Source organism: Acomys russatus, chromosome 5 (genome assembly GCF_903995435.1).
Source record: "Acomys russatus chromosome 5, mAcoRus1.1, whole genome shotgun sequence".
Lineage (NCBI taxonomy): Eukaryota > Metazoa > Chordata > Mammalia > Rodentia > Muridae > Acomys > Acomys russatus.
Window position 1 is genome coordinate 15,492,157 of NC_067141.1, and position 23,843 is coordinate 15,515,999.

The following is a 23,843-nucleotide window of genomic DNA, read 5'->3' on the forward strand; positions in this document are numbered from 1 at the left end:
GGTTTTGTGTTGTTAAAATATGTGTTCTGAGGTTAGGATCAGGTCCCCAAGCTTGCAAGGTAAACTTTATCAACTGAGCCGTCCCTCAAACATAGTCTGTATATTTCTAAAGAAGTCAGATTTGCTCAGCCCATATCCGAGCATTGTTTCTTTCCTGGGCATGGGGCCCGGTTTCTTCCTAATGCTTCTCTTCACTGCTTCATGGGACATTGAGGTGCATGGTCCTGGAGCTCCGCTGCTCTTGCTCAGTCATCTGAAGTGCGTGCAAAACTTTGGTTCTGCCATTTATGTCCTTACCTCAGCTTAAACAAATGTCTCGGGTGAAGTTTTTGTTTTGTTTTGTTTTCTGTTTCTCATTATATAGCAGGAAGGAGTTAAATGCAGGTGAGTGTGGCCCCCCCCCCCAGGCCCTTGCTTGTTTTCTCAAGTGGAAACTCCTACACCTTCGATTTCTCCTGCCTGCCAATGCCCTGTGGCTGAGGGAGCTTCAGATCCCTAGCTTCTGTTTTTAATTCTCTTTGAGTTACAATCACAGAGTCCCCCGGTGCTAACTCTGACTCTGCACATCTGCTCCGCCACTGTGGATAAATCATCTCACCTTGGGGACCTGAACTCCCTTGGCTGTGAAGTAGTGATGGAGAGTTTTGCCAGGGCACTGGCAGCATGGGGGAGCTCCTTGTTTCTGAGTACAGCACCTAGTGGTAGTAAAAGTGACTACAGCATGGACATCCAGCCACTTAGCCCCATGTGACAACACCAGCACTGTCCAGTGGAAGGTGATGGTTAGGGGCTGTCCCAGGCCGTGCTCTCTTGTGTGCTAGAGGTATCTGGGAAAGGTCCTTTCTCTCTGGTCCTCTGTTTATTTACATCCTCAGCCACCTCTCCAGGTGGTAGAAGAAACAGAACCCAAAGGAGCTATTGTTTTCCTCAGAACATTTCCCCACAGGGCATTTAAGGGGCTCTCTCCATCTAGTGTATCCAACACCACAGCTTTCTAAAGTCCACCTCTCTAGCTTCCCTCACACGGTTGGTGACCACCATCCCTCCAAGTGGCTCTACCACAGACCCCACACATTCCTCCTTCCTGTCCACCCACTAAGTCCAGCAGCTCTCCCCCCTCCTCCCCTGACCCCAGCACCAAGATACTCTACCACCCCATTGCAGAACCTTGGCATTTCCCCCTTGGTCTTGAAATAGCTAGGACTCTTTCTTTGTTGTGCTATGTCACCTCAGAGTTGCCAGAGTCTTCCTGACTAAAATGGCAAACACCTTATCCCCATCCTGCTCATCCCTCTAAATGGAGGTTACCTGTCTCCTTTTCCGCCAATGGGATTCCTAGAGGAGCTAAGTCTGCCCACCCGCAGGTCATGCGCAACACTCTGGCTTGCCATCCTCTGGCTGAGTTCTCTTCATATCTTCTGGTGGCAGATACTTTCTCTCAAGTCTGGGAACTCACTGGGGCGCACAGCACACTGACACCCTCGTGCTGGCCTCTCAGAGCACATCCTCTTTAGTGACTTAGTCACAATAAACTGAACTTAACTGAACTAAATCCCTTTCCTCCCAAACTCACAGAGCTGAGCTACCCAGCGTGTTTTGTTTTCCATTTAATGGGTGTTCTATTTGTAGAATTCTGTTTATTGTGTATTATGAAACATGTACATTGTATGTGGTTATATTTTATAGAAACCAATATAAGGGATATGGATGTCATTCTAGCGAAGTATTGGGATTTTATAATTATTAGCTTTTTAATTTTTAGATATAGATTTACTATCCCTCCCCAGCACTATTTCATGTATTCTATACCTGTTTATAGCAGCAGTATACGGCTTCAAACACCAGAAACAGTTGCCTAACCAGTAATATTAAATTACTGAGGCCACAATGAGCTTTGCCATGACAAAGACAGTGTGATTATAGTTTTTAAAATCACCCAACTATTGTAGCTACAAATTACAATACAGAGTTATCCAAAGCCAGTTAAAGAGTGGTCTTTCTGAATATATCCTTCAACTGTTCCCTGGCCTGTGGGATATGCTTGGCTGAAGCCCCAGATTGTCCACCTCACCTGCTGCACCATGTGGTACCCAGGTCATGCCTGGGAGTTCCTAAGTGCTAGGACAGGCTAGGACAGGGGCACAGCCCTCAAGGAGTCCTCTTCTGGCCACAGGGCCACAGAAGTAAACTCAAGTCATTTTGATAAGCCCTGCCTCTTATCACTTCCACAGGCAGGGAGACCAGAGGACTACATGACTATTTAGGACATCTTATGTCCTCTTCCTAGAAGCTGACAAGATCATGCATTGTAATCAGAAGGGGTTAATAATTTATTAAATGTAGTCACTCACACACTGTCCATTCTAGCCCCAGTGACAGGCACAGTTTTCTATGTTGGGGTATAACTGCAGTGAATTTCAGAGACTGCAGAACCTTCAGCCTATAATGTCCACTCCAGTATGCCCCACCCCACCTCCAAGGACCAGGTTATAATCATAGCCCTCTTCTCTCTCACTCTTATCATTTTGATGAACCTCCTCTGTTCAGACAGACTGCATCCCGGACACACCTGGGAGTGAGTATAAACCTCCTCTCTTCAGACAGACTGCGCCTTGGACACATCTGGGAGTGAGTAAAGCAGTGTGCTTCCTAGTCCCAGGCTGGGCTCTGTTCCTCTGGAACAAAAGCTGCAACCCAGTGTCAGTCACACGGTAGCTCTTACACACAATGATGTCAGCAATGTTAGGTTGTTCATTTCCTCTGGGGTCTTGGGATGGTTCCATGTGCCTTCCTCCAGGAGGCACTTTGAAGATGGCTGTCCAAAGAAAGTGGCTGCTGAGAGGGCCTGGGGACCACCACACCTTGAAGTCACTGAAATCCCCTCAGAGAATGTTTTGTAAGCCAACTCAGGAATTAGGGGCAAGTCTGAATCCTGTAGTTACGCCCTAGAAAATCCGCCCACATCCACCTAAAACTGCAGGGCATCAGTTTCCTCTTAAAATTGACAAACTTCCCCTTTGCTTTGTGCTAATTTGGACTTCAGAGAAAGGCTCCTAATTTTCACCCCTTGATTTAACCAAAGGTGAGGGCGGTGGCTGCTCTGGGCTCTTCAGCCCTGAATAAGATTCAAGTCATTGCTTCACCAACAGTATGTGGGGATGTGAGCAGTTTTCAGTCTGAGTGCCATTGTTAGTTTCACAGTGCCTACAGAAGGGAAGGGAAGTGATGCTGAAGGTTTTAAAACTCTTTACATATTAGGGGAAAGGGGGTAGTGTATTTTTAGATTCTAAAGGAATACTGAGAGAAACTGGATTATTAGCTTTGGGAATTTTCAAGGAGAATTTTTGAGGCCTGTCAAAGCTATTCTTTCCCCCTGACTTAATTTATTTTATTAAAAAAATGTTTCCTTTATACCGGAATAACACTGTGTGAGGCATTGTTCAAGGATTCGGTTCTGTCACCGTCCCCCATCCCCACTTACAGACTGTGAATTAGGGCACCACAATATATGTTAGATGCAAGGTGGATTTCCCCCACCTCAGCTCCTACTGCTAAAGAACTCAATATGCACAAGTGTAGTAATTGAAGCAGCGCTGGAAAGCGTATTTCCACTAAGAGATAATCGTTGGATGACACAGGCTGCAGGGACACTGCTGCTCCAAGTGGCTCTGGATAGCCTCAGATTGGCACTGGCTCTGCATACAAATGCAATTACCTCTCTACAATAAGACTTCATTAGCCATGTTGCTGCCCTGCTCCCTCACCCCAACCAGCTCTTTCTGCACAACACTTGGGAACCAGTGAAGATTCCTCCTTGAATGTGTATCTGGGTGTCTTTGCAACCGTTGTGTTTCCTGTGCTCAGTGGTATGTGGTAAATTAGTCGGGATGATATAAGAAAATGCAGTCATGGTCTCTCTGTATTCCTTACCCTACCTAATTATTTGAGAGTGTTGTCCTCGTCCTTCCTGAAATCTGACTATCATTTTGGATAAGAATGGGTATCCTCCAGGCACTTCCTACTTGAGACTCTTGTACTGGGGAGTCTTCAGTTGCTCCCATGAAGATGCTCTGAGACCGGCCTGTTCCTAACTCTCCAGCAGAGGGAGCACTAGAAAACACAGCTAAGCCACCTTCACCACCACCCCCACTCCCACCTGCCATGACCTGGCATCTCTCCATGGGACTCTGTCTCCCCCATATCTGTTCCCTGTCTGATGATGAAAGTATGATACCATATAGGACAACTCACAAGTTCCCCTCAGGAGATCAAACAAAGTCTGGGTAGGCCAGGGCTTTCCCTGCCTTCCTGGTACCCTGCCCACTCACTGCCTAGTGAGTGATTTCCGGTATCACCTGAGGCCACTTTTATTGTGGCCTTGATAGTATAGAAATGAAGCAGGAGTGGGCAGCATCTTCTGAAGTCTATTCTAACCCTGCTCAAGAACTTCCTCCTTGGAAACAATACTCCTTAATTAATCTGAGTCAACGTTATTATTATCTTTTACATCTCAGTTCTATCCCCCAAAGCCTTTGAATCAAGCCTGGCTCACTGTTATTTTCATTAAAACATACACATTAGAATTCGCCCCCTTCCCCCGCTCCATTATAGCACTGTTATTCTATGAATTAACTAGAGGGAAGGGGCGGATTTGCTGATGGTCTCTTTTGTTGTTTCCTTTGAAACCCAGTCTGAACACAAGGTGAATCACTGTAGGTGACATCAGATTAGCCTGACAACAGAGTTACCCAGATAGGCTGGAGACAAAGACTTCACCCTTCATCCTTAAAGCATTTCTAATCTAATTAAAGTATATATTGACAGGAAGTAGGTATGATAAAGCAGAAAAGTTTTACAGAAAGGAAAGTCCAACTCGACTTTTTAAATCTTTTTTCACGCAGAACCTCCCCTTCACTTCAATGTATCAGTTGGTTGAGATCACAGTCAAAGGGGTGTCATCTTAGGGGGAAATGTGATCATGTCAGCTGTCTCTAATTTTCTAGTTGTGATGAGATAGAACCTTCTGGCGCTTGGCATTTCAGTGAGCTAGTGAGTAGTGGGAGCGGTCACGGTTATGGCCTAGATTGGCACATCCATTTGCCAACAGAGGGACAGAACTTTTTATGGGAGGTGTGATTTAGTTTATGACTGTCTCCACATTCACACCCCACCCCATAACCCTGTGCACTTGCCCTGGCTGAGGCCCCAGGCCCTTTCTTGTTTTGTATTTGTAAATAGCCAGCTTCTCCGCTTTCAGAGCTGGAAAGGATCCTTTGTAATCCTGCAGGACTTGAGAGGTGAGTGGATACCCACTCACAAGAATAAGAAGTAGCCGAGCCCTGGTCCTCAGGCACCCTGACCTGAGAGGCTGGCTCTGACACTCTAACGCTTCCAACTTTGCCTGGTACTACTTCCACTTGAAGCCTTTATCTCCTGAAAGTTCTTCAAGACCTTTTGTCCTTTTGGCATTTTTTTTTCAAGTCCTGTATATTTCCATGGAAAAATCCTACTTCATAGGGGGATATATACTGCTGCCCATGACAAAGGCATTACATGTACTACAGAACCTTGTCCATCCCAAAGCCAGGAAGACTGGTCTTGAACTCAACATCCCTCCTGCCCACCTCAGCTAATCCCTACTAGAAGCAGTGGTTTTCTGCTTTGTGGAGACTACAGCTGGGTTCGAAGTGTATAAATGCGAGACAGACGGGGTCATGTTCATTGCCCTGTAGGGCTGGCTCTCTGTGTGCCAACAAGCAGATAGGACAAATTGCAATTTGGGATCATTGGCAGCTTTCATGGCTCCTCATGTATTTCAGCTCCTAAGATAACCATAGCCATGTAGCATTTGCATTTCCTCCCAATTTGAAATGTGCTTTAATCTTCCCCAACCTCAGACAAGCTCCTAGCAGGGGGAGGCTGAAATGTTGAAAAGTTGAAAGCCTGAGGTCTTCAACTCAAGAATAAGGTCCCTTCTCCTTGGTGCCAAAACCAAGCTTTGGACAGACTCTGCAAAGACTCTGACCTTGAGTTACGCTTTCCCCTCTGCTCAGATTGTTGTCATAGAGACAGACAATTTCCATCTCCCAGGGTTTATCAGTTTTTTGGAACCCTCATTGCTCTTCCTTGGGTAATGTTGCTGACACCTACCCAAGGCCATTGCTATTGAATGGATAGTTCTCGTGTTCTCTCTCTCTCTCTCTCTCTCTCTCTCTCTCTCTCTCTCTCTCTCTCTCTCTCTCTCTCTCTCTCTCTCTCTCTCTCTCTTTTTGTTGTTCTGTAACTAAATGCTTGCCAAAGAATATGTTGTTTGTTCTTGGACTTGTTTATATCCTTTATATTCATAATTAATATAGTATGTCTTGAATATTGTGGAAACAAGCAAATTATTCTTGCCTTTGGAATGAGGGGTGATGTCAAATAAAATGCACGAAAAGAATAGGGCCCGCTCAAGCATATACCCAAGCTTCTCTGTAGTCTGGTTCTGTCACATGGCATGACTCCATTTCCAATGAAAAAAATTCAGCCATTACCACTGGAGGATAATGTGAAAGTCTTGGTAGAGATATCTACATTTAGAGGAAATGCTCCAGGCCTCACTGCAAAAGACTGACACCTTAAATCACATGGGTGCAGTATGTCAATGTTTGTAATTTAAATCGAATAGCATACATATGCCAGGTAGATGAGAGTTGCCGTGGTTTCCCCCAAGGCGGTAGGCGGTCAGCTAACGGGCATGGGTACACTGTTCCCTGTTCCAGTGAACCTCGAGAAATGTTTGTGCCATTTCAGACACCGTGAGAGTAACTGTTGTGTTTGATTTCTAGTGAAGAATGACAGAATCTAGGTGTAGTGGCACACACCCTTAATTCCAGCACTTAGGAGGCAGAGACTAGTGGATCCCCATTAGTTCAAGGCCAGCATGGTCTATATCATGAGTTCCAGGACAGGTAGGGCTACATAGTGAGACCCTATCTGAAAGCCAAACTAAACAAGGGATGACAGGACCCGTTAAGGGGAGACTTGGATAAGCTTTATATGTCCTACTTGATAGCAACTGGGATGCCTTTTGGAACACTAGTTACAAGACTCAATGAAATAGGGACTTGAGGGGCTATGGAAAGTCCAGCTAGACTTTCAGAATGTTCCAGAACTTGCTTACTAAGACAAAGTATCTTCTGTTTGCAATGTGTCTTTGGAGTTGAAATGTGTGTTTTGTTTTGTTTTTCATATGCTCTGAATGGAATAATTTCCAACTACTTTTCTGGAAGAGAGAGACAAAACTCTACTCCTCCTCTTCTTTCAACCCCATCCTCTGTGAATCCTTCTTCATTGTTTGAGATGCGATGGAGAGTCTGTGAGGCATTAAAAAGCCTCTTTTCTATCTTGTTTATTAAGGTCTCTGAGGGTTGACTCACGCCCACTGGTTTTTGCATTAGAACCAGAAGGATCGTCATGCCTCTGCTTTTCTGCTTTATGAATCTTCCTGAGGTTCTGGCACATTCTTCTAGTGCCTGGACACTCACTGGTCTTTTGGATCAGAGACCGTTGGTTAATGTCTTTGCATTCATACAGAATGCTAGTTGAGCCAATTCAATCTCCACTCTAGGCTAATTCCCCCCAAAGAAAAATTTTTATCCTTCTCTGACTCATTAAATCACTTTTAATATCATTTTTAATGTAAGTTACCCCTGGATTTAGAGCTAAATTTATTTAAATTATTTTCAGTTATGTTGGACAGTGTCCTAATAAATTCTCTTTTCAATCACCCACAAAATGTTAAGTAGTTTTAGGCTGGACATGCTCATCCCATGAACTTTCTCTAGAAATCTTTTCCATTTCAATCTTGTCACATTAGAAGACTGGAGGACCTCTTGCCCTGGAAGTGTGCTAACCCCAGGGAGGAACTGCCTAACACACACTTGGAGGCCATAGTTTTATTCATATCCTCAGTTAAAAACGGGATGTCCTGCTTAGAGCCTATCACTGCTGATTCAAAGTTCATGTCCACAGTGTGGATGTAGTGCCAAGTTCCCAGCAGGCATGCTCATTGGAAAGGGATCCCCTCTGAATTGGAACATGGACCTTTGTGTCATGCTTGAGTCTTACCTTCACATTGACAGCATCCAAGAACAATAGAGAGCATCATGCCTTGGCCAGGGTTGCTGGGGGCTTCCTAGCTCCTTGCCTTTTGCCCATGCCTTTTACTTGTGCCTCTTACAAAGCCATGGTGTAGGATGTATTCAACATGGTGGCCTCTTCAACGCCAGCTCTACTGATGCTATGGACCCGGTGACTTTATTGTCATGGGTTTGGCTTACCTATGCATTACAAGACATCAGCAGCATCCCTAGCTTCTTCCTGCCCACCAGACTACAGTCAAGCATGTCCAGCTGTGACCGGTGAGTCCCTTCTGACTCGGCCCATCATTCTCTAGGCTGCAGAACCATTGGGGCCATTCAGTGCCTACATCCTGCTTTGGTTTCTTCTGCCAGCTCCCGACGAAATTTCTATGCTACCCAGCTCTGCTTTTAAAGATCCAAGGTCCTACCTGGGATGCTCAGATTGGGCTATTACAGCCATGTCTGTGCTCACCTCAGCACAGGAGCTGACAAGTATGAGACTGAGTGGTTTGGAGCCTTCCTACACTGGCCAGGTTCCACCTCTTCAGGTAGTGGTGGTGACATTTTGTTCACTTTTATTCTTTAGGGAGGGAACAAGGAGGGTCTTCTCTGTATTTTTAAGCATCTATAAGTTCTTAGTTACTACTGTTTTTGATCACTTTAAAGCTTACTAAATTTTTTTTTCCAAAAGAAGATACACACATAACAATTAGGAAATACAAATCAGATAAACCACCCTGAGACACTGACTCAATTCATAAAGACAACACTGTTGTTAGGTGTTGACCAGGATGTAGGAAAAAGAGGATACTGTTGGTGAGAATGTGTGCAACCACCATCACTATGGCGATGCTGCTGGTGAGATGTGTGTGACCACCACCGCTATGGAGATGCTGTTGGTGAGATGTGTATGATCACACCGCTGTGGAGATGCTGTTGGTGGGAATGTGTATGATCACACCACTATGGAAATGATGTTGGTGAGAATGTGTGTGATCACCACCACTATGGAGATGATGTTGGTGAGATGTGTGTGACCACCACCGCTTTGGAGATGCTGTTGGTGGGAATGTGTATGATCACACCGCTATGGAAATGATGTTGGTGGGAATGTGTGTGACCACCACCACTATGGAGATGCTGTTGGTGAGATGTGTGTGACCACCACCTCTATGGAGACACTGTTGGTGGGAATGTGTGTGCCCACCACCGCTATGGAGATGCTGTTGGTGAGATGTGTGTGACCACCACCTCTATGGAGACACTGTTGGTGGGAATGTGTGTGACCACCACCGCTATGGAGATGCTGTTGGTGGGAATGTGTGTGACCACCACCACTATGGAGATGCTGTTGGTGAGATGTGTGTGACCACCACCTCTATGGAGACACTGTTGGTGGGAATGTGTGTGACCACCACCACTATGGAGATGCTGTTGGTGAGATGTGTGTGACCACCACCGCTATGGAGACACTGTCGGTGGGAATGTGTGTGACCACCACCGCTATGGAGACACTGTTGGTGAGATGTGTGTGACCACCACCGCTATGGAGACACTGTCGGTGGGAATGTGTGTGACCACCACCGCTATGGAGACACTGTTGGTGAAATGTGTGTGACCACCACCGCTATGGAGACACTGTTGGTGGGAATGTGTGTGAACACCACCGCTATGGAGATGCTGTCGGTGGGAATGTATACGACCACAGCTGTGATGAAGATGTTGTGTGTAGGACTGTATGAGACCACAACCGTGATGAAGACGCTGTTGGTGGGAACATGTGTGATCACACCGCTATGGAGAGCCCTGCAAAGTGTTCTCAGGAAGCCAGAACTGCCATCATAAGGGTTACACCATAACTCTTGGGTACACACCCAATAGAAGTGACATCAGTGTATCACAGAGACATCTACACTCATCACTGGAGCACAGTTCACACCAGCCAATACATGGGATCCCTTCGCACCGCCACCATGAGGAAAAAGATAGCAATTTCTGGAAGTTTTGACCATGCCCTAAAATCTTAAAATTACTGTCAATGACCTAAATATAACTTTTGTCTATTGAAGCTTTCTGATCTGTTCTAGCAGGTTTTAATCATTACAAAACAAAGCACATGACAAACAGTTGTAGTTTCCTGATAGCAGATCCTGCCATGAGAAGGAGAGGACCAAGGAAAATACCTGTGCATGTGGTGTGAGCAGAGCAGGGCCTCCTGTGTAATCCTAGCCCATACAGTGTGGCCTCGGGCCTTTAATCTACACCATCTGAAGGCCTTATATTTTACTGTTTTGCCAGAGCTTAGTTCTGTGCTCAAGGCTATAGATTCCAAGGGAGCAAGCTATCAAAATGATCCTCGCTCCTGAGAACACAAAGGTGTGTTTTACAAGATAAACCTGTCCATGCCCTCCTTCATCCTGAGACCATATACGGGGGGTTGAGGGTTGGGGGCTGGGTGGAAGGATGGCTGCTTAGACATAGACTAGAATTATGGTCAAGGAAGGATCTTTAATTTTTTTTTTCTGTCTGACAGAATCTTCCCAGCATGGCCCCCAACAATTCTTGCATTTGTGGGTAAACATCATTTGTCACTCAGAATAACGAAGTGGGAAGAGAATGTTAACATACCTATAGATAATACATGCACTGTTCCTGCACGTGTCACAATTAGCTGTGTCTTGCCCCGTCCGATATGAAAGCCTACAAGATAAGAACAGGAGAGCATTACAATCGGTGCTGGGGGTCGGGGGGGCCGGTCGCTGGCCTCACAGAGCAGAGGCCTCAATTCAGATGCCTTCCGGATGTGAGAAGCTCAAGATCACAGGGACTGACGCCTATGTGTTTACCACTTTGCTCGTTCGTGTCTCTGCCTTTACGGTACCAGCCAGTACACGTCTACAGCCAAGATGCCACTGAAATTAAATTTAGAATGTGAACATACGCTCCTGGATGAAGTGTGTAATCTGATTGCGTTATAAGCATGACAAGTGGGAAGTTTCAAAGTAGCTTTATGTTTATTGTACTGGAAAAAAAAAAAAAAAAAACCAACAAATCTTCCTGGAGTAGACCATGGGCTTAGAGGCTGACAACTGCCTGGTTTTATGCCCTACCACCTCCTGTCCTGCTAGAGCAGGGCAGAGATTGACATGCATGGCCTCTGGGTCAAATTCTAACCCCAGCTCCATAAGTGATTTGCCTAGCAAGCCCGGGATGGGTTTCACACTGTTAAATGCTTGAAATGGTATCCAAAGAGTACTACTACCTATAACATGACTGAAGTATGTCTGTCTCCAAAGGGTTTCATTCGGACCAGGAAGATTATGATTTAATACATAGATGAATATTCATATAACGTCTTTGGGTTTGTGCGTTGGTCCATAAATCCTAAAATATTTCCTCTGTGGGTATGTAGAGAAAACTGCTGCTGCTGTCTGTGACTCTGTCTCTCCCATTGTCAAGACTTCTGACGCATTCTCTGCCTGTGCTGTCTGCTACGGAATGTCACTGTAAGAACGGAGCGTAGCAGACTTCAGCTCACTCTGGAGACCATGCAGGCTTTTGAGATGTGTGTGCATGTGTAAGTGCATTCATATGTGTGTGTGTGTGTGAGAGAGAGAGAGAGAGAGAGAGACAGACAGACAGACAGACAGACAGACAGAGACATAGATTGTGACCCTCTAATAATAAAATAACTAACCTTTGAGTATTTTTTTTTTTTTTTTTTAGTATTGTATTGAAACTTGCTTTGTTTTCTTAACTAGGCCAGGGTTGCCAAGACTGTATATCTTGGATCATTCAACCTCCAAAAACCGTGTGTGTGGTGTTTTATACTTACTCACTCCCAACTACTCTACCTTAGTCGGACATTCTGCTCCTTCTAACACACACGCAAATTTTATTCTAAATATTATTTGCACTAAGGGTCAAACATGAGCATCTGAACCTATCTGGTTGATGGTGCGAGAACCATTTCCATCTGGCCTGGTGTCCAGTCACCTTGGGTGCATATTTGCATGGACAGCATCGCCCCGCAAAATAACCATGTGTACAGTGGCTGTGTCAACAGCAGCAGTCTGTGTTTGTGTCACCTTTTGCTATGTACACTGTGTGCGTTTGCACTATGAGTTTCAAATTGAAAATAACATTTGTTTCCTCATTTATATTTTGTGCTCTGTAAACATCTGACAAAATCATTGACTGCTCAGTGCTGACACTGTCTCTGTGGACTCAGTAAATGCGGCCATGACTTGGAGTTCAGTGCAGTTGATTTGAGTTTGGTGTAGTTTATTTGTTAGCCAAGTGACTATATTCTGCTCCAAAGTCCTGCCAAACATTTCCTGTGATGCATTGCACTTGAGAGTTAGAACCACAATGTCACCGTGTTTGTCTTGTCCCTCAGCTGTACTGGGAAGCTCTGGACACCCATAGCTGGCTTTTCCACCTGGGCCTCATGTGCTCCCTCCACTCTTCCCCATGGATGCCAGCTTCTCATTCTCAGCTCTTTCCCCCAAGTGGCAAGCCCCAAGGACACACACTGGGTCTTTGTCCCATCCTAGCCAGAGCCCTTCTCCAACCTCTTGGGTATGCACAGGGCCATGCTCTTTTCAGTCTGCTCACTTGGGCTTGGCCCCCCTCAGTGAGAAACTATACTTGAGCCCACATCCCTCCTTGCTGTGGCAGCCTAGCAGTGTCTGTCCATGCAGATGTGCTGTTCATCTGCTGGGCTACACTGTCCACAAGTGCTGCTATCCTAATGGGTATGAGCAAGAGAGAGGCGATGTACTGAACAGTCAGCCTTTGTGCTAGTCATAGCCAACCTCTAGGCTCTTAAAGAAGGCTCCTGTGGTCCCCAACCACCATCTGGAGACACTTGCTGGTACACTTCAAGAGCTTAGAACCTTTCTGCCCTAGACCTCTCTACAACCTCTACTGCATCTGATCAGCGTTGCACCTCCAAGCCTCAAAGGGCTCACTTGTGTTAGTGCCTGGAGTCTTCTAATTAATTATTCTCTTCTCATTTTATGGAACAGAATCCAGACACCCTCCTGGCCCAGGAACTCATTATTCTTAGACCCCGGGCTTCTGATACTCTGTGCTGCCTTGCTCCAGGGACCTGTGTTTTTCACTACATGTAATTGGCAGCTTGGGATAGATAGTCTGCGAATCTGAAAATGACAGGACAAAGGCTTCAGGCACCAGAGAGTCACCAGAGGACCTTCTTCCAGGATGGTGGAATGTTTTAGCAAGAAATTGTCCTCTTCTAAGCTCTCCTGAGCAGCCTACGCTAATCACTTAGTAAAGCATACACATTTCCATCTCCATCCTTTAGCAAGACCCTACTGAGTCAGGCATGGCTGTGGCTACCCAGAGGCTGTTTGTGATGTTGCTAAGTGCTTGCCCTTGTGAGGTGCTCAGCAGAGGTAGAGGGAGTTGGTCACCACAGAAGGATGGTTGGATTGGTTCCTAATGGTGGTCAGTCACATTTCTGTTTTCTCGGTGGTGTTTTCCATCAGCTTTCCCTGTCTGCAACTTACATTCAAGACTTCATTACCTACCAGGACCTCTCTTGGAGGGGTCCTTGTGAATGTTTCTAATGGCTTCTTTAGTGTCCTTTCTGTAATTATCATTTAAAGGAATCAGACAAGTCAGAGGGGGAATTACGTATGGTAAAATTTTGACCTGTGATGTGCAGTTTGTGGCTAACACACCCCAGGACTCCTGCTGGCAGCTATTGTCAGTCAGTGTCTCTATGAATCTGTTACGTTTTTGTGCTAATTGATCTCAGGTCTTCCAAGTACTAGGATTTGGCTTCACTGATTATATTAAGGCCACATTAATAACTGGGCTGCTGGAGCTGGAGAGATGGCAGTGGTTAAGAGCACTGGCTGCTCTTCCAGAGGTCCTGAGTTCAATTCCCAGCACCCACAAGGCGGATCACAATTCCAGTTTCAGAGGATCCGACACCAACTCCCAGACACACATGCAGGTAAAACACCAATGCAAGTAAAAATAAATAAGTTATTAAAAAAAATAACTGGGCCTACAATGTGTGCATTGGGTCTATGTTGTAAACACAGACATGGCAGAGGGCGGGGAACACCAAGTGCCAATCAGCAATGCCCCTGCTTCTTCACCCTCCCCTGAAGCCCTTTTCATAAAGGCAGGACTTAGAATAACTGTCTCTCTGTTTCACTGCTGTAGCTGAGGAGAACGATACCCAATCTCAGGCCAGTACAGCAAGAGCTGCTTTAGGCACAATAGGATGCAGCTCTCTGGCCAATCAAGTGCATAGATGGAAGAGCTTAGGCTACTGACCTAAAGGCAGACCAGGACATTTTGATCAATTTCTTGTTTGTTTGTTCTTTATTTATTTATCCATTCGTTCATTCATTGTTCTTTATATTCGTTCATTCATTCATTCATTCATTCATTCATTCATTCATTTTGGTCTGAGAAGTCGCTGACTTTGTAAAGTTTTCTTCCTGTTGGCTTTCAGGAATCCATGCTTTATTCTAGATTGTTCATTCTCCATTCAATACCCGGTCCCATTGGGTTATTTGCTTAATATGACTCCGGCCATATCTTATAGTCAGACTAAGTTTTCTTACTCCAGAACAACACACGAGTCAAATGACAAGTGAGCGCCATAAGGAAATGGAAAGATAAATTATGAATAGTTCTAGCCTCACTAGGTGAACCCTTCTGGACTCCTGTGGCAAACACACTTGCCCTATGTAAAGATATCATAGCACCCCCACTGTCCCACCTTAGCAACTTGTTTCTAGTCTTAAAAATAGATGTTACTAGACTTGAGGAAACAGGACCTAAGCACCAAGGACAGCAGCCAGGCCAAAGGGCAGTCTTTTAGTCTTTTTCTCATGGTGTGTGTAGGGGGCAGAGAAGATGTCATAGAAGACTGTTAATTCAGAACATGGCTGTTCTAGGTCTATGTGATCTGGCTGGCAAGAGATCACATCCAAAGATCTTCTAGTTATCCCACTGGAATACAAGCTTGCCTTTAATCCAGGAGACAGAGGCGAACAGATCTAAGTTCAAAGCCAGCCTGGTATAGAGCAAGTATCAGATAAAGAAAAGCTTGGGTCCAGGCGTGGTGGTACATGCCTTTAATCCCAAATGAAGATAATGTTACTTTGTGGAAGGAAAGGTGAAAAATCAGTGATTTCACAGAATAGGATATGCCCAACTCTCAGGAGGAGAGAGAGGAAAGAGAAGCTGCTTAAGAGGCAGATTGTACCAGGACAGTAGTAGATGAGAGATGGGTGGCAGAGGGAGAACTCAGGTGAAGATGGACCGGGCCAGAAAATGAAAAGAAGCCAGAAGATTAGAGCAGATTGCTGAGTTAGTTTGAGGCCAAGCAGAGCAATTCTGGGCCGAGAGAGAAGCCGGATTAAATAAGTCAGCTGGGAGAAGAGTTTGATCTTGAACAGCGGAGTTGAACCAGCCAGCCCAGAGCCCGGGAAGAACAAAGAAGCGTGAGCTTATTAAGCAGTAAGTCTCAGATGCTGAAAACATCCTAGGCTTAGGTTAGCAGAAAGAGAGAGTAAGCCTCCCAGACAACATCTGATTCAGAAAAATAAAAGTTACTTTTATGAGGCGGGAGTGGGGGGAGTGGGGGTGGTCCTCCCTGTCAGTCCATCTGTCTGCCTACCTATTTGCTCATCCCCATTTGTGATTGTGTGAACATTATCTGTGCAGAGATAAGCATGCCTGTATAGAGAGCATATACCATGCACATTCAGGTCTGCATAACTCTGCGTGTCAAGCCCCAGGCACCAATCTCTGTTTGTTTAGAACAAGATCTCTTGTTTGCCTGGAACAAATAGACTAGGCTGTTTGTGAGCTCCCAGGGATCTGTCTGTCTGTCTTTACTTTTTCATCTCATGCTTGCTGGGATTGGGAAAGCAGGCCAACAAGCCCAGCTTTTCACATGGTTTCTAGGGACTGAACTCTCACACTTGCAAGTCAAGTGCTTTAATGACTGATCCACGTCCCTGCCCTGTGGACCTTTTCTTTTTGGCTCTAACTTACCACTCTAACTCAGAACCCAAATCGGACTCGGAACTTTTCTCCTTGATGGTGCTCTTTGGACACACCCTGGTATTGGAATGGGCTTTCTGGAAGGATCCCGATAGCTAGACATGATTTATAAGCTTGATAAGGATGTAAAGGATGTGAGTTTAGTGGAATCTGGACAAGGACACGGTGCTCTGGGGAAACAGAATTTAGACAGGCGTGTTCCACAGGGCACTGCTGGCGGAAGCCAGCTATGGGGTCACTTCTGCTTCAATATGAATCCTTATTTCTCAACAAGGTGTTGTACCACTTAAAAAAGTACAGCAAGTATGGCTTGCAGAGTACAGCCTGCATCTCAGGGCATCCTTGCTCTGAGAACCAGATGAAGGCCTCCTTGTAGTGGCCATTAACCCTTGAGTGCACCTCAGTACTCTAGTCTCCCGAGCTACTGAAGGCTTTGATAGTAATTTGCTCCAGGTCTTCAGTTGTTGTTAATAAAAGTCCCGGAATATATAAATATAAATAATATAAGTATGTGTTTCTCTACATGTGCATCTACATGTATTCTTCATAGTACTAGTGTCTATCTGTAAAAAAAAAGCATTGGTGCCACTTCGTGTGGGGGGGGCTCCAATTTTTCCTTTTACTGGAGCTGACATAGGAAAGAAACAAAGAAGGGAGGCACAGGGCTGAGCTGCTGCAGTGGTTTTTATAGCACCCCAGAGTAATGCTAAAGGAAGAGTGACGGCTGCCAACTTCAGTGAAGATACACCAAGGTGCTGTCCTGGGCTGCAGAGATCCCATAGGCCAGCGGATAGGAGCAACAGATTACCTGCATCTCCTTAAGGTAGCAGGGGAGCTGGGTGTTCCAAAGGGAGCTTAGGAGTGTCAGAGAAAGGTCACTGGGAGCTCCCTTCTAAATCCCATCCAAGCTGCTTGATGTCTCTGAAACTCTGAAGGATGCTGGTGTGTGTGTGTGTGTGGCGGGTGTGTGTGTGTGTGTGTGTGTGTGTGTGTGTGTGAAGGGATGGGTGTCCAAGAGAGACAGGACCCACAGTGCTCGAGAAAACCAAGGTAAAGCAAAAGTCAAACACTTCCTGTTTGAGAAGATCAGAAGGAGTAAAAACTGAGTGAGAGGGAGAGGGATGAGGAATGATGAAGAGCAAGAGGGTGGAGAGGAGGAGGTGGAGGAGGGAAATGGAAGAAGAGGGAATAAAGGAGGGGGAGGGACAGGAGTAGGAGAGGGCAGGAAAGAGGAGAAGGAGAAAGAAGACTAGGAAGAGCAGGAGGGAGGGATGTAGGGAGGGAATGTTTGAGCATGAGGTCATCCTCTCCCTGTGCTTTTATGAGAACCAGAGCACCCCCAAGATTCTGAGATCTCATAGGGAAATGTCTGAGGAGGGGAAGTAGGTTTTCTCATATTAACAGTAACATGGGCGTTGTTTGGACTGTGCGCCCTATGTACTATCCCCCTGCAAGATCCTTCTCTTTTTGATTTTGTGGTACTGAGACTCAAACTCATAGCCTTTCTCATCTAGGACAACCACCTCAGCTCCATTGCCAGGGATGGTTCTAGTCAAACATGGTGGAATGATTAGAATTTCAGCTACCAGGAAGACAGAGATTGGTGATGGTGGTGTTGGTGTCAGTGGTGGTGGTGGTGGGGGCGGGGCTGCCAAAGTCTAGGAGTTCAAAAAGAGATGTAGTCAGACAATTCAAAGGGAAGTGAGACAGGAAGAAGGGAGGAGTGGAGAAATGGCTCGGATGTTATGCGTACTCGCTGTCTTTGGAGAGGACCCAGGTTCGGTTTCTAGCTCCCGTATTGCAGCTCACAACCATCCAATAGAAGTTCCTGGATATCCAGCACCCTCTTCAGACCTGCCAAAGGCACCAGGCACTTTACGTGGTGCACACACATACATGCAGGCAAAACACCCATACATGTAAAATAAAAACAAGCAGCTCTGAATACAAAAACAAACAAACAAATAAACAAATAGAGAAAGGAAAGGTAGAGAAAGCAGAGAGATTTAAGATTCTCAATCTATAGCTCCCTTGCTCACCTGCCTTAGTCTTTGTGTTAAGTCTGGATTGACTGCAGCACTCAGGAGAACTGTCCTCTTGGCATTGCCTGTATGCTGTGTGTTGTGGGTCCCTCCCCCACGATTCTACACAAATGCAAGCAACAGTAAGTGACCTTGTAGCTTACTCATCGTCTTTTAAATGGTGTATTAATTTTCAACAAGGTCACATTTCTAGTACGGAAAAAAAAAAGCATATGGGATGATGCTAGCTTTGGGGGTGACCCTCCAAGTGTGGTTTTTCAAAACACTAGTTACATAGAGTGTTGGAACTGTCACACTGAATTAACACGAAGGCTGTGCCCTAGTCCTGTAGGTATGGTCCTCATCAAGAGATGGCATTTCTTACAAAAATGCAAAGACTGTCTTCTCTGTTCTCCGTGATAATTTATGTTCTTATCTGATTTATCCTTTTAATTTTGATCTCTCTTTTTTCTTTGGGCTTTCTCACCTGGTGCAAAAATTTTTTTTTTCTTTTTCTTCTGCATTCCTGCCCAGCTGTCCCTTCTTGATAACTAAACTATCGTTTGTGTCAGCATCTTAATGGGCTTTTCCACATAACAGTCTCAAAGTGACATTAATTAGAGGCACACCATACCTCTGCTACTGGCGAGAAATTAAATTTCAGAAGTAGTCGGAGTTGATGTTGTAAGGAACCTCACAGGTCCTGAGGGTTCCCCAGAAGCAGACCCAGCGTGTCTCTGCATCTGAAGCCTCACCAGGAATTTGCCACATCATGTACTGGAAGTGTACCTAGTTTATATATCAGCTCTTCCGTTGCTAAAGTGAATTTAGACTTTCCCAATATATCCATGGAAACATCTACATCTATTGTAAGCATTGGAGCCTACATAGATGTAAGCTATTATATGCCAGGATTTAGGGAGCATCTGATTACAGCTTCGTTTTGTGTGTGTGTGTGTGTGTGTGTGTGTGTGTGTGTGTTTTCAGGGGTTTATATGTATGTGTGCATGTGTGGAGGACAAAGGTTAACACAAGTGTCTTCCTCTATCACTCGCAACCTTATATTTTGAGACAGCATGCCTCAATGAATCTGGAGCTCACTGGCTGGCTAGTGAGCAGGTATTTCCCCCGTCTCTGCACTCCTGCCCTTTAGCACTGGTCCTACAGATGCAGAATACACTACCCAGCTATGTGTGCTGGGAATGCAAACGTGAGACATCATGCGTGCACAACAAGCACTTTGTGCACTGCTTTAAGCTTCTTAAAAAGAAATATCAAGTTGGTTTTCATGACCAACACCAAGGTCACTGATTGGTTAATCCAAAGCAGTGTGGGCCTTCCTAGTTCATGGCTCAACTAGGTTCCTTCCCCCACTAGGTGCCTCTCAGCTGAGTCAGACTAAGCAGTTGAGTGATCCTTGCAGGGTGTGGGTCTCTAATCAGACATAGTGGGTAGTTAGTGTGAACATGAAGTCTGTCTTGAGAAACTTGTCATCTCTGCTGTTGGCAAACTTCTTGAGGTAGCAGCATTCCCACCCCCGTGATGATGTGCAAGTGGGCTGCAGGTTGACACCTATGCTGTCATCTGTCTGGTGCCATCTGAGAGCTCTGGAGGACCACCCTGGTGCTGCTCCTCTTGAGTGAGCCCTTTGCTGGCTCTCATCTGCCCTCCACTAGCTTTCACCGCCAGGGCCTCCAGCATTCAGGATCAGCATGGTCCTTCAGTTTGTCCAACTGATGTCTAGCACGTGGGTCCCAGGGGGGAGTGGCAGCTAAAGCTCGTGGAAGCGTAGGATGAATGAGGAAAGAGAAATGTGAATGGACCAAGAAGTAATTTTTGTCTAAGCAGATCACTGGGAGTGAGCTTGATCTGATCTAGCGAAATTCACCTGCCCACTGAATAAAACTATAGAGAAAAAAAATCGCTTGATATTTTATGGACACGGTGTAGGAGTTTGTCTATTGGAGTTACCCCAATACCGTCACTGAACAATATGCGTTTATAGAACGCCAGCTTTACTGGCTGTTCCTTGATTAATTTCCTATGGTCAGGCATGAGCAGCAAGGCCAGTCCAACGAAACCTAAACACAGATTGCCCATCTTTGTCCTGATCATCTGGAGGTGGTGGTCACAGGGCAGGATGTGTAGAGCGCTCTCACTGAGGCCAAACTCCTTTTTCACACATACCTAAGAAGTTCTCTTGGACATGGGCACTTCTGATTTCTTGCATGTGTTGTGTTTGCAAACAACCCTGGACACCTTACTAAGTCACTACCCACCCACCTTTTATTGTTGTCTCTTACCAATTCATTTAGACTGGCAGGCGGGCTCCAGGGACCCATCTGTCTCCCCTGTATCCTTCTATGCTGAACTTACAAATGCTCAGTTGTTCTATGCCTGGCTTTTCTGCGGGTGCTGAGGACTCAAACTCAGGCTCCTGTGTTGTGTGGCTGGCACCTTACCAACTGAGCTGTTTCCTAGCCATTCCACCCTGATGTCTATTGAGTAAAATAGGAGTCAGATCTGGTTGACTGCATCAAGGGAGATTTGTCTCGTGGGTCCCATGTTAGAAATCAGAAGAAAAATCCCTCAAAGAACACAGTGCTGCATCCTGTAGCATTTTGTGGCTCAGTTCCTTAAGTTTGGGATGTTGGGGGCCAGGCTGGGAATTTCAACATAAATAATACAGAAGTGCTGATTTGGACACATCCCTAAGAAGCTGAGTTGGGTCTCTCTTCATCCTATTGGTCTTAACTTTACTTTTTAACCTTATGATAGGTTGAAATTCTTAAAAGGAAGAAAAAGCTGGGGGGGGGGCAGAGGTTCTTTCAAACCAGGAATTAAGATTGTAAACCTTAGCTGGGTGTGGTGGTACATGCCTTTAATCTCATCACTTGGGAAGCAGTGGCAAGCAGATCACTGTGAGTTTGAGGCCAGCCTGGTCTACAAAGCAAGTCCAGGACAGCCAAGGCTACACAGAAAAGCCCTGTCTTGGGAAAAAAAAAAAAAAAAAAAAAAAAAAAAAAAAAGACTATAACTCTGAAGGCACCATGCTACCAGCAAACCATGTACCTTCTTACTGAATTCCAGGATGGTGCCTGACAGTCTTGGCTATTTCTAATTATTGACTTTAAGAAGTCTGCAGCACCAGAGCCCAGCATGCTCGCCTGCACAGACTCTACCTGTTACTTGCTGTGTCTTAATGTCCTGCATGGCCTTTGGTGGGTGTTGGTTGCTTAGGCCTTTAAAGTCTACAAGGCCCAGTTTTCAAGTTGAAATACGTGCTTGTATGTTTTAGAAGTAGATTCGCATGACTGAAAAGCAACATCCTTCCAGGGCCCTCTTTCCAGGGTTCTTGCTAACCACCTCCTTTCCAGGCAGCCCCATACACCTCCAAAGAGCTTTAGTGACCAGGGAATTTCCATAGACCCCCTCCACAGTGGGCTAGGGATATAGGGCCACTTCCTTCTGTGGACCACCTGACACCGTTTTGTTGGGCAGGACCCAGTCTTCTGCCACTCTTCCCCATGATTCCTCCTGATAAATAAAAAGCTGACATCTGCTTCTTCCACCACCACACCAATGCTCAAGGAGGATTCCCTCAGTGCCGGTGACCAGTTTGCCTTTTCTGTATTCCTACATCAGGATATAGGCAAGGTTCTGGTGAACTGGCAGTGTGCAGTATATGTCAGTGGTATAGCAGATGACCAAGTATATTATGAACAGTGACTGGATGAGCAGATACATGAGCAAATGGAGAATATGCATGCATGTATATTCTTTCTGGGTCCGGGCACAAAATACCCTTTTGCTCCTGGAAAGGATAATAGACTGGCTAATTTGGTGATGTTCCAGCTGGGGAAGGGATGCCTGTCTAAGGACTATTAGCCATCACCCCCTTTCAATTTTTTTTCAAACAAGTGGGGATAAAGGTTGATCATGCTCCGCTCCTCATATCCAGTTATGAAGATAAATGGCTTAGCACCTTGCACCTTAAGCTGTGCTGTTCACATGCCTGGGAAAGCTCACTCATTTAGCCCACAAGCAATCTGGGTAAAAACACCTCCTTTCTGAGCAAAACCCTGATGAACACCATGGCTTTCTGTAGACAGTACTGACAAACAGTTACTGGCTTAGCATCTCCTCAAATGTGGTGGCCCTGACATTCTGCGGCAGTTCTGTGTGGACTTTCAAGTTATGTTATAAATGTCCTATGCTTGCATTTTCTTAATGTATTTATGCAATTGAGGAGATACCCAGTCGCAAAATGATGACAATAATGACACAAACAAGCCACTTGCCCCAGAAGGCACTAGAAATATCTATTAATAAGAAGAAAGATGGCTTTTTAGGGCTGAGCAGAGGCGGGCTTGATTAATTTGTGTTCCGGGAGGAGAGCTAATGTTTAAGCTATAGTTTATTGAAAATTAATGAAAATGAATTTTTGGTGGTACTAGCTACCCAAAGGGAATAAAAATTAGAATGTGCATTTATGGTACTAAGATGGATTTTCCTTCTGGCTTCCATTTCTCTCCGCTTGAGTCCTATCAGTCAAGCGTGCGGCAGTGTGTGGAGGCTTCAGTTTGAAAGTGTGGATGTGCATTTGCAGGTCTTGATGGCAAATACCCACAAGGGCTTTTATCTTTTATTTATAGATTCTTTTGATGTATTTAGATTAGCTTAGTTAACGGTTTTAAGTGAGCCTTTTTTTTTTTTTTTTTTTTTTTGGCTTCTTGAAGCTTATGTGCCTTTTCAAAGCTGATCTTGCATTGTGAGAAACAAACACATCTGAACTCTCCTCACTGAAGATTAAAATCTTCCTGAGACAGTATAGATGGGCCAGTGACTACAGTCCCTGCACTTGAAGGGGACCCAGGCAGCGTCCACAGGGCAGCTCACAACTGGGACTCTAGTACCAGAGGATCTGACACTCTTCTTGCCTTGGCAGGCCTTGGATGCTCCGCGAACACTGCATGCATGTGGTGTGCAGACAAGTAGGCAAAGCACTCATATACATAAAAATAAGATCTTTAACACATTTTTATATTTTTGGTGAGGTGATTTGTAGAAATCTTTACGGTCCAATTTTGAGACTCATCTGGGAATACAGTTTGTTGTATAACTGATGAGATGCTGACCTAAATTTTTTTTTTTTTTTTACTCCAGCTAGAGTGGTGGTGTGCACGGCTTTAATCGCAGCACTTAGAAGGCAGAGGTGGGTGGATCTCTGTCTGCCTTGCCTAGAGGAGCAAGTTCCAGGCCAGCCAAGCTACACAATGAGACCCTGTGTCAAAAAATATGATCATTAAAAAAAAACATTTATAGTTGATATATGCCCATTTGACAGCGTCTTTCCCCAAGGTCTCTCACCCTGACAAGTCATAACATCTGGACTTTGGAATACATTTGGTGTTTATTTTACATTGTGTTGGAACCTTCTGCCCTGTTTACCTGCTTCTATTGGTTGTTTTTATGTTGCACTGAAAAGTTTGCTTTGGTTTACTATTCCCACATTGCTCTAATTTGAATCAGCTTGAGGAAGGAAGAGCCTGGTGCTGGGTAGCACAGTTCCTCCGTGAGCTTCTCATCTGATGAGATGTGTTTTCCTCCAGAGGGTGAGCTTTGTGTCTTTTTCTTTGCA

At 45.2% G+C, this 23,843-nt stretch overlaps 2 protein-coding genes across 4 annotated transcripts in view; one reads left to right on the top strand and one right to left on the bottom strand.

Annotated features, from left to right (window-relative positions):
* Dock1 (dedicator of cytokinesis 1) overlaps positions 1–23,843 on the top strand; it is a 508,411-nt gene that overhangs the window by 227,749 nt on the left and 256,819 nt on the right. The window lies entirely within an intron of this gene.
* Insyn2a (inhibitory synaptic factor 2A) overlaps positions 1–23,843 on the bottom strand; it is a 56,573-nt gene that overhangs the window by 4,911 nt on the left and 27,819 nt on the right. For 2 of the 3 annotated variants that reach the window (XM_051145484.1, XM_051145483.1), the window contains one exon: positions 10,752–10,823. The exons of the other annotated variant lie outside the window; for it this stretch is intronic. In XM_051145484.1, coding sequence (XP_051001441.1) covers positions 10,752–10,823 — 72 coding nt within the window. The remainder of the gene's footprint in view (positions 1–10,751; positions 10,824–23,843) is intronic. 3 annotated transcript variants of the gene reach the window in all.